Source organism: Schistocerca nitens, chromosome 11, assembly GCF_023898315.1.
Source record: "Schistocerca nitens isolate TAMUIC-IGC-003100 chromosome 11, iqSchNite1.1, whole genome shotgun sequence".
Taxonomy (NCBI): domain Eukaryota; kingdom Metazoa; phylum Arthropoda; class Insecta; order Orthoptera; family Acrididae; genus Schistocerca; species Schistocerca nitens.
Window position 1 is genome coordinate 72,603,116 of NC_064624.1, and position 16,729 is coordinate 72,619,844.

A 16,729-nucleotide genomic window follows, 5' to 3' on the forward strand; every position below is an offset into this window, starting at 1 on the left:
AAGGGGAGTCCTTCGTCTCCCCTGGTGGCCAATCTTTTTATGGAGGATTTTGAGGAGAGAGCACTCTGCCACTTTTAAACCGACAGTATTTTGGCGGTACGCTGACGACACTTTCATAGTGTGGCCTCATGGTCTGGACCGCCTCCAAGAATTTTTACGTCACATGAACTCCATACATGAAAACATAAAAGTTTACCATGGAGATAGAGAAAGATGGTTGTCTGCCATTTTTAGACGTCTTGGTGCAACGGAAGAGTGATGGCACACTTGGTCACTCGGTGTACAGAAACCCCACTCATACAGACCTGTATCTACAAGCTACTAGTTGCCACCGTCCAGTACAAACAATGGGAGTTATCAAAACCTTGATCCACCGTGCCCATACTATCTCTGACGCCGACAGTCTTCAAGCGGAACTGGAACACCTGCAAAAAGTATTTTTGAAGAATGGATTTTCACTTAGGCAAGTGAACAGAGCGATGAAGATCTACAAACGACGGAACAAAGAAGAGGAAGAGGCCTTCAGGTCGACTGTTTATCTACCATTTATTGGGAATATTTCTTCACAGATAGGAAGAACATTGTGAGGACAAGTGAGAGTCATCTTTCGCCCTCCTTCCAAAATTTCATCACTGGTGGGATCTGTTAAAGACGACCTGGGCCTGCGTAAATCAGGTGTTTACAAAATTCCGTGCGAATGCGGCAAATCATATATAGGGCAAGCAACACGAACTGTGCAGGAACGCATTGTGGAACACCAACGGCATACTCGCCTTCTCCAACACACCAAGTCCGCAATCGCCGAACATTGTACTTCCACAGACCATTCCATGAATTACAACGACACAAAAATTTTGGCCCATACATCAAACTTTTGGAGCTCGATTATCAATGAATCTGTGGAAATAAGATTGTCTGACAACGAGACTTTCATCAATCGAGATAGCGGTTATCAGCTAAACTCTTCTTGGAATCCTGTTATAGAGAAACTTCGTAGTCGACGTAGTTATCTGCATAAAGATGAAAATCGACCTGACACCGATACGCCAGGCTTTCACAGTGGAGGGCGCGAGGCGCAGCGCACGGAGCCGTTATGAACGCGCACGCTGAGCAGCGCATGCGCAATGTCACCTCAGTACGGCTTTAAATAGCAGAGCTCAGCGCGTACGCGCGCTCCCACCCCCCCTCCCCCTTTTTTCTATTTTCCCATCATCTGTCCAGTTTCCCCCCACCTGCTCTCGACTGTGGTACGTCACATTTGCCACCTTTTTAGTGCAGTGTTCCAGTGACTGTTCAGTGTTGTTCGTCTTTCTCGTGTTGTGAACAGAAACCATGCTGTCGCTGGGTGTGAATTTTATGTCTTTTGCGAACAGAAACCAGACTGTCGCCGTGTTTTTTTAATTGTCTGTCTATTGTTTTACCTGTCTGCTTTGTATGTATTTTCTTACCGTCATCATCCCTCTGTTTCTTTGTTTTAAGTTCCACGATTTATTTTCGCCATGTTACTCTTTAAGTCTCCGATTTTATCGCCTGTTTTTTATTATTTATTCTCTTCATCTTTCTAACAAAGTCTGTAGGCTGAAGAGCGGCATACTAAGCTGCTGCCAGCACGCCCCCTTCGGGGCCAGTACTAATACAGTGGCACTCACCTCAAGATGGCCAGAAGACTTTGAGCCGAAATATCGTGGCAGGACGTTACTGACATCCGGCAGTTCTCCCGTGTTTTTATGGAACAGCTTCTTGCATTTATGCAATTTAACAGAAATCATGACAGCAAGTAGGGTCGAAACAATTTATGCAGCTACGAGAAACTCGGCTCTTATATGACATTCCTTAGCTAACTTATTTGATAATGTACACACTTCAATTTCGAGATTCGATGAGCGTATTATGAGAAGTCACTGAAAGCATTATGAGCTATCAGAAAATGGCCATGAGTGATAGTGTATTTTACAGCACAAACGGATCTAAGGAAACTGAGTGTCATACACTGCAGGCTTCAGAATAGCACACACACCTAGAACTGGGCAACAGAGGCGAGTGCCTTCTCACGTGCCTACCTGGTTTCTGTTGCTGGCTCCAGGTCCACGGCCGCGGTGTCCGTAACCTCCTCAGCTGGCGCCGTCGGGGGCGATTCTGGAAAACGGCGTCACTGGGCAGTTCTTTGTCCGTACACAGATCTGTCTACACTTGTATGAGATACAGGCAGATCTATAGCAAGCAACAGTTGGTAGATGTTGGCCATCAAAATCCAACTATAGCAACATCCTTGCGGCATCAGACTAATTCCATACATAAACAGCTGCAAATCTCTGATAATATCACTTAAAGAATTCTCTACTTGTTTACACAAAACGCCCAAGAATTGGTGGAGACCTCATTCCCTGACTTTCTTTCTACTGCTGCTTGCTCAGGAAGTCTTTCTGAATTGAGGTCTAACATAATTCTAAAAGCTCCAGATCGAACTATTATAGTATTTTATTGAGCTATCCTCCTGAAGAGAACAACAAAATTTTATGATTCGAGTCGGTATTATTCTGCCTTAATTGCTAATACTGAATGTTTTCATGAAGGGAATGTTTCACATAGGGTATTAAACATCTGCTACTAAAATCTGGAATACCTTTCCAGAAAACATTAACTCCAGGTAACAGTTTTGGGCTGCAATTCATTCTATACACATCTGAAGTAGTCCAAAATAACAACGCTCAACCAGGAACAGGGCGGCATGTCAGAGCTAGTCATAGTGAATACGTCTTCCTTTCAAATAACATATTTGCTATCGTTTTGTGCCCCCCTCCAGCCCCCCCCCCCCATGAACCATTGACCTTGCCATTGGTGGGGAGGCTTGGGTGCCTTAGGGATCAGACAGCTGTACAGCTGTACCATAGGTGCAACCACAATGGAGGGGTATCTGCTGAGAGGCCAGACAAACGTGTGCTATCTGAACTGTATGGTTAAATGATGATGGCGTCCTCTTGGGTAAAATATTCCGGAGGTAAAATAGTCCCCCATTCGGATCTCTGGGCGGGAACTACTCAGGAGGACATCGTTATCAGGAGAAAGAAAACTGGCGTTCTATGGATCGGAGCGTGGAATGTCAGATCCCTTAATCGGTCAGGTAGGTTAGAAAATTTTAAAAAGGAAATGGATAGGTTAAAGTTTGATATAGTGGGAATTAGTGAAGTTCGGTAACAGGAGGTACAATACTTCTGGTCAGGTGAATACAGGACTATAAATAAAAAATCAGATAGGGGTAATGCAGGAGAAGGTATAATAATGAATAAAAAATAGGAGTGTGGGGAAACTACTACAAACAGCATAGTCAACGCATTATTCTGGCCAAGATAGACATGAAGCCCATGCCTACCACAGTAGTACAAGTTTATATGCCAATTAGCTCCGCAGATGACGAAGAGATTGATGAAATGTATGATGAGGTAAAAGAAATTATTCAGATAGTGAAGGGAGACGAAAATTTAATAGACATGGGTGACTGGAATTTGATAGTAGGAAAAGCTGTTGAAACTACAGACTAGGGAGGTACAGTTGGCATGGTCAAATAATCAACTAAAAGATAATGCATAAAACTATTTGAAGAATTTCAAATGGCAAGCTAATACAGATCTAAATTTCCCAGCTGCCCAGCTTTTCTACAAAAACGTACCACAGTAAAAGAACATATTACTAATTCTATTTGACATCCATCACAGTACTACCTAAGGTATGCAGTGAGACCCTGCACATTAATTCTGTAGCAAAAGAATACATGTCCTGCATGATATACGTGAAAATTGACAGTAAAGTACTCAAATTCAATGTGTAAGATAAGTTTAAGAACCAAGGAACCAACAAAAGAAAATATGTAACACCAGTTGCATAAAACGCAGGACACTGGATAATGTGGGAGATTGCCAAGTATAAGTGAACTTAAAAGTAAGTGCCAAAAGCACTGTTTGAACAAACCGTAAATGCCTCCATACACTACCAACATGAGGAAGAAAGCAGAACCAGTCATGCACTAAAGTATGTAATAGGAAATTACCTTTTACACTCAACACAGTGCCCAGTTGATCACAGGTTTAGAGCCTCAATCCATGACTGCACACTCTGCAAATACATGCTTAGTTGTGAACACAATTCTTGCCTATATTGTTGGCCAGAGTTGTGCGCAGCTCGTGTTAATGCTGTTAACTGCTTGGCATCTTCTCATTGTGGTTATGGCATTTAGTTTCTTATTCGATTCACTAAGTTGGTGGCTTGCTTGCCCATGAGTGGCAGCAGCAGTGCTTATCGATATGAGTACTGTGGTACTATGTCTGGAGCGACCACTAGTATTTCCAGGTCGCGTTGTGTAGAATGGGGAGTTGCGAATTGAGATCAGTTCGGTTGGGGCGCAGCAGCGAGCAGGTCCGTGCAGTGCGAGGGGCAAGCCGGGGCAACTGGCGGCGTGCTGCCACTGCCGGATCGTGGAGGGGTAGCTGCAAGAGCAAAGACTTCGTTGCTCACCGAACCCTGGACGTTTAAGTTGAGTGAAGAGTTAACTACTTATGCAACCTCAACTATTCTGAGATCTCGCCTGTGGTCGGCGGCTTGTTGCTCCCAGGGCCACTGAGCCTGGTGACAACAAGTGAAGTGTTTCAAGGCAGTGAAATATTGCAGCCCTCTTTCTCTGTTTGTTATTCATCATTGAATTTAGTATTATTCTTATTAGTGAAGTGCTACTAGCGGCATGTTCTGCCTTGTGGTCGCAGACGCCCCATTTACTTGCCCTGGAGGTTAGCGTACTTATCCGGTAGTGTACCTTTCCTCCTCGTGTTGATGCTGTCCGACATGGCGTGTAGTTCGACAGCCTCCTGTATTGTAATGTGCATTTTTTTTGGGAGGTCGACTTTCGTTCAAGTGTTTCCTTTGGCCTTAGGTGTTTTCTAAAGAGTTAATGCTGTCAGTGTCTTCACCCTTGACTAAAAATTTTCTGTCATTCTACGGGTGATCGGACGTTAGGCGGATTGGTTACTTAGTCGGTCGGCGCCTAAGCTGCCCCTAATTTGAGTTGCCATTCTGTTACATGAGTACAATTCTTGGCTGCCTATCTCACCTTACCTTATGTTTGAGTTACCTTCCCAGACCGACCCTTGTAACACTTGCCGAGAACCACTTGTGATCTTTTAGGGATACAGGTAATTTTCTAATTATTGTTGGTGTGGCCTTCAGCCGAGCAATAATTTCACATCTTTAGTGATAAGGCCTTCAGCCATGTGATAGTAAGTTTCTTTAAGCAAACTTCTTTTCAAAGCAAGGGATTTATTTTAAAAGTGCTATTTGGAATTGTTTTCCTGACTTCTAATTCAGGCCTTCAGAAATTTGTTATTGGAAATTGTTTGTCGTCTTCAACCAAGTAATAATTTCACTCCTTTTGTAAAAAGTACTTCAGCCATGTAACAGTTTGTTTTAAAACGAAGTATTTATCTTAATATGTGCTATTTGGAATTGTTCTTCTGACATCAAATTCAGGCCTTCAGCTGTTTGTTGTATGAGGCTATTGTTTGTGCCCTTTGGCCCTAAAATTGTGGATCTTTTTTCCTGTGATGAGGCCTTCAGCCGTCATGCAGTCAATTGTGTTTTTTTAAGAGATTGTTTTAAAATTTTAATTTCTTTAAATAAATTTTACATATTTGTTGTGCAACTGAGAGTAACTGATTACGACCCCATCCACAATCGTAACCTTATGCAGGACCATCTTGAAAAACCAGCTCTCATCAATATCAGACAGTAGTTTCAAACCACAACTGTCAAGAAAGCGCACAAGAAACCAGGATTAATGACTTTAAGGCTGGTAATTAAGCCATGGCCATAATATGTACAGGCAACAACCATAGTGACGCTGCCAATAATTTTTTACAAGGAGAAAGCCACTTTGCTTCAATGTTGCACCAATGTAGACTGGTTGCACATGCTTCAGAAGAGTTAATCACAGACTCCTGCTACTGCTGCCACAGTGGGGGGCCAGTTCCCAGCCCCCAGCGCTCAATCCCCAGTGCCCAATCTCATCCCCAGTCTCCAGTCCCCAGTCCCAGGTGCCCACTGCCCAGTCCCCAGCCCCTGTCCCCAGCCCCCCGTCCCCAGTGTTCAATCCCCAACTCCCAGTGCATAGCCCCAGTTAGCAGTCCCCAGTCCCCAGCCTCCAAACCCCAGTGCCCAACACCCATGTGCCCAGTCCCCCGTGTCCAGTTCCCTGTGCCCAGTACCCAGCCCCCAGTACCTATTGCCCAGTCGCCAGCCTGTGTTCCCAGCCCCCAGTCCCTAGTACCCAGCCCCCAGGGCTCAATCCACAGTGCCCAATCCCATCCCCAGTCCCCAGAGCTCAGCCCCCTGTCCTCAGTTCCCAGTACCCAGCCCTCAGACCCCAGTGTCTTTTCACAGTGACTAGTCCCTAGTCCACAGTAACCAGTCCCCAGTCTCCAAACCCCAGTGCCCAACAACCATGTGCCCAGTCCCATCTCCAGTCAACTGTGCCCACTGTCCAGCCCCCAGTGCCCACTGCCCAGTCCCCAGCCCCTTTCCCCAGCCCCCAGTCACCAGTATCCAGTCCCCAGCCCCCAGTGCCCAGCCACAGTCAGCAGTCCCCAGCCTCCAAACCCCAGTGTCCAACAACCATGTGCCCAGTCCCATCTCCAGTCCCCAGTGGCCACTGCCCAGTCCTGGTCCCCAGTCCCCAGTACCCAGTCCTCAGCCCCAGTGCCCAATCCCATCTCCAGTCTCCAGTCCCCTGAGCCCAGTCCCCAATCCTCAGTCCCAGAACCCATTCCTCAGTCCCCAGTACCCAGTACCCAGATCCCAGTGTCCAGTGCAAGTGGCTAGTGCCTTTGAGATGATTTAACTTTTGGCAAGCTTCACAATAAGTGACACATACTTGACTGTTCACTGTCTCATGTCCCCACCTCTTGCGAAGATATTTATACATGTACGCTGTTTAACAATAATCGCAATTAACAACATCCTTAGAGATGACCTAGTGCGTCGATTCAGTGCTTTATCTAATTTGCGACTTTGTAACTTGTTCACTGATGCATTCAAAGTGCATTATGTTGACAATTCAGAGAAAAGTAGCGTCTTACGAAACATACCGGCTCTGCATAACGAGAAAAATGCAGTTAACGTGTATTTTCTGTTAGTGAAGTACTTGTGGTCTTCGTTTTCAAGGTCTGCTTCCAAATGAACAACTGTTTGATGTCGTTCATGGATTTTAAATAATAAAATACGCCATTCTGTCTCATTGCTACTAACGCAAGTCCCCGCTGATATTGGCCAATTTCGTTGATGTATACTGTTGCACTTCCCATCCCAAATACTGCTATATCGCCACCTTTCCTGATTCGTCTGCACATGTGCTTTAGCCACTTCACTGAATAGCATTATTCAATATTGATGTGTATTTTGGATGTATCACAAACACATACAAAATACACATGATGAATGGCCAATAAGATACATCTCTGTTATTATGAAATTCAACATCATTGTTTCCTAGTTCTAGAGTAATGGCTCTTCCGCCATCTTTAGCTGATCGTCGACGTCAGAGTAGATACGACATTTCTTCTGGCAGTTTAGCAGTTAAGTGTGTTGGGTTTCATTTCGTGCATTTCTCATCAGACATGCTTGGTGAATTATTTGCTGAGTGAGTCACATGGAACACGTATCATGGTTTGGTGACGACCTAGATTAACCTATTTTCTGTATGTCTGTCCTTTTGATTGGAGGCTTTATAGACTTAGGCCATTCGCTTATATAATAAAATGGAACACCTACAGCTGTCCTTACGATGTTATTTATTATATGGCTACCACTTTCGGTGCTTCAGTACATCGTCTCCAGGTCTTAACTGACGCTGAGCGAGTTAACTCCAATGACACATACGATTCATCAGTGGGCAGCATCTATCAACTACTTGTAACAACGATGTTTTGTCTCCAATCGTCATGTTCGTAGTTGATAGTTGGAGACACAGCATCGTTGTTACAGGTAGTTTGTGGAGACCAGTTCATACACGTTGCCCATTGATGACTCTGGTATACGAATGGTGTTAAACCTCTCAGCGTCAGTTAAGGCCTGAAGATTATGTATTGAAGCACCGAAACTAGTAGCCACATAATAAATGACATCATAAGGACGGCCACAGATCTCCCATTCTGTTACATAAAATAACCTAATTCTGGATAAGTGCCGACAAGTGGTACTTCTGCTGAGACGATTTGACCAATATTATCTGGTGTGTGGGTTTTCCGATCAAGCAAGTCAAAGTGTATGCTAATGGCAACCCTCTCTTACGCCACTCAATAGAATGCATCGAACAGCGTCTTTGCAAAAACACGATCCTTTGTAATGAGATCCATTAAAAATTTCAATGTTACTTCGAACACACATGCTGAAATATCATGACGATTAAATGATGACTGCCCACTTAACGGAAGTTCTTTCACTTGATTAAAAATAGGATTGAATGTGATTAGAATGAAAAAACTGGAGTGCTATATGCGCGAACACGTGTCATTACATGTTGTCCGTTCTCATTCATTTGCAGTTGACTCCACGTAGGTGCCCGCCTGCTTAGCTGAGTGGTAAAGTGCGTGCCTCCCGTGCAGCGGGCCCAGGTTCGATTCCTGGCTGGTATGGGCATTTTCTCGGCTCGTGGGCTGGGTGTTGTGTTATCCAAACCACTGGCACGTGAGCCGTCCCTTGTAGCGTCGACTGAACAGAGAGTCGCACTCGGCGGCCGAACCTCCCGGGATGGGGCCTCCCGGTCAGCAGTGCCGTGCAGACGTGGCCGGTAGTGTGGCCATTTTTCTCGATTTTTGAGTTTCACATTGAAATAATGATTTAGTGGGATTCATATTGATGTTGTTAACAACACTGAAAGACCTAATACGAGGGTTGTTTTTTAAGTAAGGGCCGTTTGCGCGTATAGTCCCGTAGTTCGCGCGGACGCCGGAACAAGCCACCGCGCCACTTGCCGGCATCCTTCCCGTTCACACTGATGCAAGTTGCAGCTCTGTAGCAGACGTGTACGCATCGCTGTGCTACTTTATAATGTTTACGATTATTGAATCGCCCGCCGCGTGTGAGATACGGTCAGTGATACGTTTTTTGACCGCGAGGAGCCTATCAGCTGCAGAAATTCATCGTCAGTTAACAGAAGTTTATGGATTGAATGCAATGAGTGAAGGTAAAGTGCGTCAATGGGTTAGAGAGTTTAAAAATGGCCGTCAAAACGTCCATGACGAAAAACGCTCAGGCCGGCCCTCTGTGATCACTGATGATTTGGTGGCTGCAGTCGAAACAAAGATTCGTGAGGACAGAAGATTCACAATTTCCACTCTTTCTTTGGAATTTCCACAAGTTTCAAGACCGGTTTTGTACAAAATTGTGTCTGAAAACCTAAACTTTAAGAAACTGTGTTCTCGGTGGGTACCCAGACTCCTCACAGAGGACCACAAAGGGAAGAGATTTGCCACTTCATTGGAATTTTTGATTCGTTACGAGGAAGAAGGGGATGACATGTTGAGTCAAATTGTCACTGGAGATGAAACATGGGCGTCTCATATCACTCCCGAAAGCAAGCGACAATCGATGGAATGGCGACACACAACCTCACCCGTCAAGGTCAAAGCCAAACAGACGCTGTCAAAGCGCAAGACTATGGCTACTGTGTTCTGGGACCGGCGCGGTGTTTTGCTAGTGGACTTTATGCCACGAGGAACGACAATCAACTCAGATGCCTACTGTGCAACTCTAAAGAAGCTCCGCAGAGCAATTCAAAACAAAAGGCGCGGCATGCTGACAAAAGGAGTTTTGCTCCTGCACGATAACGCTAGGCCTCACACCTCTCAAAAGACTCGGGATTTGATTGATTATTTTGGCTGGGAAGTTTTGGACCATGCACCATACAGCCCCGACCTTGCTCCTAGCGATTTACACCTTTCCCGGTACCTGAAACACCATCTTGGCGGGCAGCGCTTCAATGACGACGATGAAGTGAAAGCGGCCGTGAACTCTTGGCTGTCGAAGCAGGCGGCCGAATTCTTTGAAGAGCGAATTAAAAACTTAGTTGTACGGTATTACAAGTGCTTAAATAAACAAGGCAACCATGTAGAAAAATAGGTAAAAGTGTGTAGAATCAGAAAATAAAAGTTTTTTTACAAAAGTATTTGTATCTTTTTTTAAAAAATAAAAACGGCCCTTACTTAAAAAACAACCCTCGTACTTTGATATGACATGTCAGAAGATAAGGTAAAAGTCTGAGTGATGCAAATAAATGACTTCGGTAGAACAAAAACAGCGTACTTGTTGTTGAACCTTAAATAACTTTTACACCCAAAGTCGACTATGATATCTTTTAAAAATTCTACCCGACTGTGAACTCTAATCGCAAGAAGTAGGAAATATAGCTGTTAGTAATTCTTTTCAGGGAGAAGAAAGGAAGATTATGGTTCCAAATTTCGTCGACAGTGAGGTCATTACGGATGGAGCACAAGGGCAAGGAACGAAACTGGCTGTGCCCTTTCATGAAACCATCCTGGCATTTGTCAGGAGATATTTCGGTAAATCACAGAAAACCTAAATCTGGATGGCTGGACGGAGATGTGAACGGTCGTCGTCCTTAATGCGTATTCTTTTCAGAATGTCGTTTCAACAGAGTGGAAGTTAGATACGAATGGTAAACAGTATACACGCGAAGACAACAGAAACTTTCCAAATTAATGGTACAGAAGGACGCTGAAGATTAAATAGGAAGATAGAATAATTAAGCAAGAAGTGCAGAATGGAATAAAAGAGGATCTTTTGGGTACAACTGAAAGAAGGGACATGTTGATAGGACACAGTCTGAAGGATGGGGCCGTAGTTAAACTGTCAGTTGAAGGACCGCGTGGTTTGTGGCGCCATGTCATAGATCGCGCGGCCTCTGCGGCCGGAGGTTTGAGTCCTCCATCGGACATGGGTGTGCGTGTTGTTCTTACATAAGTTAGTTTTCTTTGGTTTAAGTAGTGGGTAAGTCTAGGGACCGATGAACTCAGCAGTTTGGTAGCTGGGAAATTCACACACATTTGTGCATTTGGTAATAGTATACTGATGCTTGTGTCTGTAGCAAGTAGAATATATGGAGAAGTAAGTTTTATCTCACCATGCTATTCGTCAGCTAATAAACATAGCAGTTCAGTTGCAGGGGAATTAAGAGAGGAAAGGAGTGAACCGTTCATCCTAGACACCTGTCATCGCTGCATTGGTCACTTCGTTTTTCGGAAAATTCCTTGGAAGACATCTTTGTCTTTTTCGATAGTTCAGACATAGCCGCTAAAGTGGGAATTGTAATAATAATCAACTGTTGAGTGTAGCTAAACTAAAACTCGCAATGGGCGCTAGGTTGTACGATGTATACCAGGAAAACGTGAGGAAAATGCAATCGTTAGTATCGCAGTCTTTTGTGCTGATAAATCACAGTAGCTTGGAAACATAGACCATCTCTCAATTGTAAAATCCAGCATACAGCTAAGTGTACAGAACTGTGGCCCATACAACAATGTTAGCATTTATTTACGTTTTTCGTAATTCGCTTCTCGTGCAATGACTGAACGAGAAAAAAAAATGGCTCTGAGTACTATGGGACTTAACTGCTGTGGTCATCAGTCCTCTAGAACTTAGAACTACTTAAACCTAACTAACCTAAGGACATCACACACATCCATGCCCGAGGCAGGATTCGAATCTGCGACTGTAGCGTGACTGAACGAGACTTCAAAAGACATTATACACATTGATCTTGGATATCGACATTTGGCCTCATTATCTTGGATGTTTCTGTAAGAGCATGCAAAAGTTTAACAGGACGAAACAAGATGCTTCACTGAGAAATTTCAGTAGCGAACCGGGGATTGGAGAAGCCAGCTTTTGGAGATGACAGGAATAAAATCACATTGCTGTCTTCTTTTTTATTCACATCAGTTACAGTTAACAGCAATTACCATTTGTACTGTATCTTACTGAATGGGCTGATACTGACGGCCACCAACCTCAGTGCAACCATGATATCGAAGAACGAGATTCTGTTGCACGCTCACAAATATCTCTGGTGTGTCTCGAATCACATCACAGGCAGCTACAATTCTGGCAATAATCCATCTCCATATCCGCTGGGGTCTCATATGCAAGTGGCTTTAGATATCCCCACTGGAAATAATCAGGGGGATTCATGTCAGGTGACCTCACAGGTCATGAAACAGGACCTCAGATTCAAGTCCAGTGACCACTTGAGAGGGCTGCGGACGTCCACACCGAAGCGAGGCAGTGCACCATCATGTCGTTTCCACATCCCCTCAGGGACAGCCAAGGGGACAGTGTAAATACGATACAACAGAGCCACCTTACGAATAATTAAAATAAATAAAACCTGCATCATGAATTCCTAGTAATCAGGATCATCCTCGTTTTCTTGGAGGAAATAATAAACCTACATGTAAATAAACAACGCAGTAGATGTAAATCTGTACCCATGTTAGTCATGAATAATGTGGAAAACAGGAATGCTAGACAAAGAGATCGACAAGTTTGTTTCCATATCTCCTTTAGCTGGTTTATCCAACTCCATGTTTCGTACCTCAAATTGTACAGTGAAGCATTCTCTATATCTGGTTACATTTTCGCACGCTCTTACGGAAAGACCCTGTACTTTGTCCCTCTGCAGGCTATTCTGGGTGGCGAGTGGAATATTGCAAGAGCTTTCCACTTTAGGGCGATCAATAGAGGTACTGACCGAACCAGTCGATAGGTAACGAGGCAATCAGCGACGAAATTTTCGCGTTGAAATAGACTTCAGAAACGGAAGCGTGTCAGCTACTGTTAGAATCCAATGTATATTAGCTTTCTTTCAATGTGGGAATATTTATTACTGCAGATAAACAATAGCAGAATGACTTAAGTTATATACAGAAAGGAGAGAGACTTTTTACCAGATAACTACGTATGCGACTGTTGTCATTGAGACAATGAGAAGTCAGTGCTACGAACCGAGTGAAAGAATGGCCACAAAGCAAGAAAAACAACGCTACGTTCTGTCAATCCCGTTTCACTAACCACTACCGCCGCCAGTGCACACAATCCCTTTGCATCTTGGACAGCGTGCTTCCTTTGGAAGTAGCAGGACTGACGTCACCGTGTAACGAGAGGCTCGTACGTGCCCAGTTCCGCAGGGCACGCTGCGTGAAGGACGCGGTGAGCTGCGACATTAGACGTTGCACGCACTAGTCTATCGTCGCTGTGCAGGTGCCGAATATTAAGTAAATCATCAACGTACGGTGTGCTGGCCTAGCTGCCGAAACCTCTCCAGATATTTCTCAACATGTATTCACCAATTCCTTTAATTTAAACATTTAAGTTTAGACTGGTAAAATTGTCTGAAACCTTTTTAATAGTATTCTAATGCCATGTTAAGAATAAATTCTTTGTGCACTCTTAACTTTGGTGAGAAATTGTTTGTTGAACTTAATTACATTTCTCTTGACTGCTGTTTGCAAACAAGATAACTGGCCTCAAATTGATCTGAAATCTGATTAGCTGAAATTCATAGACAAATCAGACCTGCCGCTTCGGAAAGCTTCATTTACACTTATTTACTAGCAAGTCATAGTAGCTGAGTTTTAAGCAAATGAAAGATCTTTTTTTTTTCCTTTTTCTTTCGTCACCAGTCTTGTGATTGATTAAATGTGACAGACCACGAAATCCTCTGCTGTGCCAACCTTTTTATCTCAGATTACTAACTGCAACCTACAACCTCAATTATCTGTTGGATGTATCCCAACCTCTGTCTTCCTCCACAATTTTTACCATCTACAGCTTCCTGTAGTAAAATGGAAATTATTCGTTCTGTCACTTCTTCTCGTCAGTGTTTTCCACGTATTCCCTTACGGGCCGATTCTGCAGGGAGCCTCCTCATTCTTTACCTTATTAGTCCTCCTAATATTCGACATTCTTCTGTAGCACCACACCTCAAATGCTTCGATTCTCATCTGTTCCGGCTTTTTCAGTCAACCTCCCACTATCATAACATGCTGTGCTCCTAACACACATTCTTAGAAATTTCTCCTCACATTAAGGCCCCTCTTTGATACTAGTAGACTTCCCTTAGCTAGAAATGTCGCGCTTATCCTCCTCGCTTTGTCCATCATACGTTATGTTGTTGCCCAGTAGCACAATTCCGTAACTTCGTGATCCCAAATTCTGATGTTAGGTTTCTCGGTATTCTCGTTTCTGCTATTTCTCATTACTTTCCTCTTTCTTCGATTTTCTCTCAACCCACATTTTGTAATCGCTAGACTATTCATTCCATTGAACCACTCCTGTAGTGCCTCTTCACTTTCACGGAGTATAGAAATGTAATCAGCGAATATTATCAGTGATACCCTTTCGCCCTGAATTTTAATCCCGTTCATAAAATTTTGTTGTTTCCCTCATTGTTTCTTCGACGAAAATGTTGAACAGTAGGGACGAAAGTGTAAGTCTCTGGGTTTACACCCTTTTTAATAAGATCGCTTCGTTCTTGGTATTCTGTTCTTATTTCTCACTCTTGGTTTATGTACATATTGAATATTACCCGTCTTTCCCTACAACGTATCCCTAGGTTTTTTAGAATTTCGAACATTTTACACCACCGTACTCTACCGAATGCTTTTTCCAGGACGACAAATCCTATCGACATGTCACGATTTTTCTTCACTCTTGCTTCCGTTATCAACCGCAGTGTCAGAACTGCCTCTCTGGTGTCTTTACCTTTCCTAAATCCAAATTGACCGTCATGAAACAGATTATTTCTTCTGTATATTGTTCTTGTCAGGAACATGCATGCATGAGATATTACGCTGGCCACCCAATAATTTTCGCACTTGCCATTTCTTGGTATCTTCGTAATTGTGTTAACGACGTTTTCTGGAAGTCTGATGGCATATCGCCAGTCTTATACAGTCAACAAACCAACGTTAATAGTAGTTTTCTTGCCACTTCCCAAGGTTTTTAGAAATTACAATGGAATGTTATCTATCCCTTAAGTCGTCCAGAGCTCTGTGAAAATCCGATTGATGCCCCACCTCTTCCCTATCGCCTCAGCTTTCTTCTTCTGTAATTTCATCAGAAAACTCCTCCCCCTCATAGAGGCCTTCAGTGTGCCCGTTCCACCTATTCGCTTTCTCCTCTGCACTTACCAGTGCAGTTCATATTGCACTCTTAATGTTTCAAATTTAATCGAAGATTGTGTTGATTTTTGTATAATATGAGTCAGTTTTTCCGGTAATCATTTCTTTCTCGATTTCTTCACATTTTTCGAGGAGCCATTTCGCCTTAGCTTGCTAGCAATTCATATTTATTTCATTCCTAAGTGATTCGTATTTATGTATTTCTAAATTTCTCTTATCATTTTTGTAATTCCTTCTTTCATCGATAAACTGAATTATTTCTCCTGTTACCCATACTTTCTTCACAGTTCCCTTCCTGGTTAAATTTTTCTTTCCAGTTTTTATGATTGTCCTTCTTAGGGATGTCCATTCCTCTTCAACTGAACAGATGACTGAGCTATTCATGGTCACAGTATCAATAGCCTCAGAGAATGTTAAGCGTATGTCTTCATTCCTTAGTACTTTCGTATCCCACTTTTTTGCGCATTTCTTCTTCCTGAGTAGTATTATAAACTTCATCCTATTCTTCATGATAGCTAAATTGCGACCTGGCTATGCTTTACAAGCCGATATCTGATTTTGGACATGTCTGCCTGACCATGATGTAATCTAACTGGCATCTTCCTGTGTTTCCTAACCTTCTCCAAGTACATCTCTTCCTCTTGTGAACCGAGCGAGGTGGCGCAGTGGTTAGACACTGGACTCGCATTCGGGAGGACGACGGTTCAATCCCGCGTCCGGCCATCCTGATTTAGGTTTTCCGTGATTTCCCTAAATCGCTCCAGGCAAATGCCGGTATGGTTCCTTTGAAAGGGCACGGCCGACTTCCTTCCCCGTCCTTCCCTAATCCGATGAGACCGATGACCTCGCTGTCTGGTCTCCTTCCCCGAAACAACCAACCAACCACCCTCTTGTGATTCTTGAAAAGAGTATTCACAATTACTAGCTGAAATTTATTGCCGAACTCAGTCAGTCCTTCTTCTCTCTCATTTTCATTATCATGCCCATATTGTCCCGTAACCACTACTTCTACTAGTCCCCCACAACCGCACTCCAATCCCCCATTAACTATTACACTTTATCTCCCTTTATGAATTTAATTATTATTATCATATGCTTCCTCCGTCTTTTCTTCTTCTGTCTGCGACGTCGGCATGTGCACCTGAAATATTGGTGCTGGTTTTCTGTCGATTCTAATGACAACAACTGCATTACTCAACAGTTCACAATGACTCCCTCGCTGATGTACCATCCTATTCATAACGAATCCTACTCCCGTTATTGCTGTTACTGCTGCTGTTGATATTACGGTACACTCTGTTATTGCTGTTACTGCTGCTGTTGATATTACGGTACACACTCGTAACACCAGATATCCCTGTTGTCTTTCTGTTTCACTTCACTGACCCTCACAATATCTAAACTGAGCCTTTGAATTTTCTTTTTCAGATATTCTAGCTTCCCTACAACGTTCAGACATCTGACACTCCACGCCTCGAATCGTGGAATGTTAA

The 16,729-nt window shown here is 43.5% G+C and overlaps 1 protein-coding gene across 2 annotated transcripts in view; it reads right to left on the reverse strand.

Moving 5' to 3' along the window:
- LOC126213008 (poly [ADP-ribose] polymerase tankyrase-1-like) overlaps positions 1-16,729 on the reverse strand; it is an 88,006-nt gene that overhangs the window by 44,190 nt on the left and 27,087 nt on the right. For both annotated transcript variants that reach the window (XM_049940563.1, XM_049940562.1), the window contains one exon: positions 2,061-2,136. In XM_049940563.1, coding sequence (XP_049796520.1) covers positions 2,061-2,136 — 76 coding nt within the window. The remainder of the gene's footprint in view (positions 1-2,060; positions 2,137-16,729) is intronic.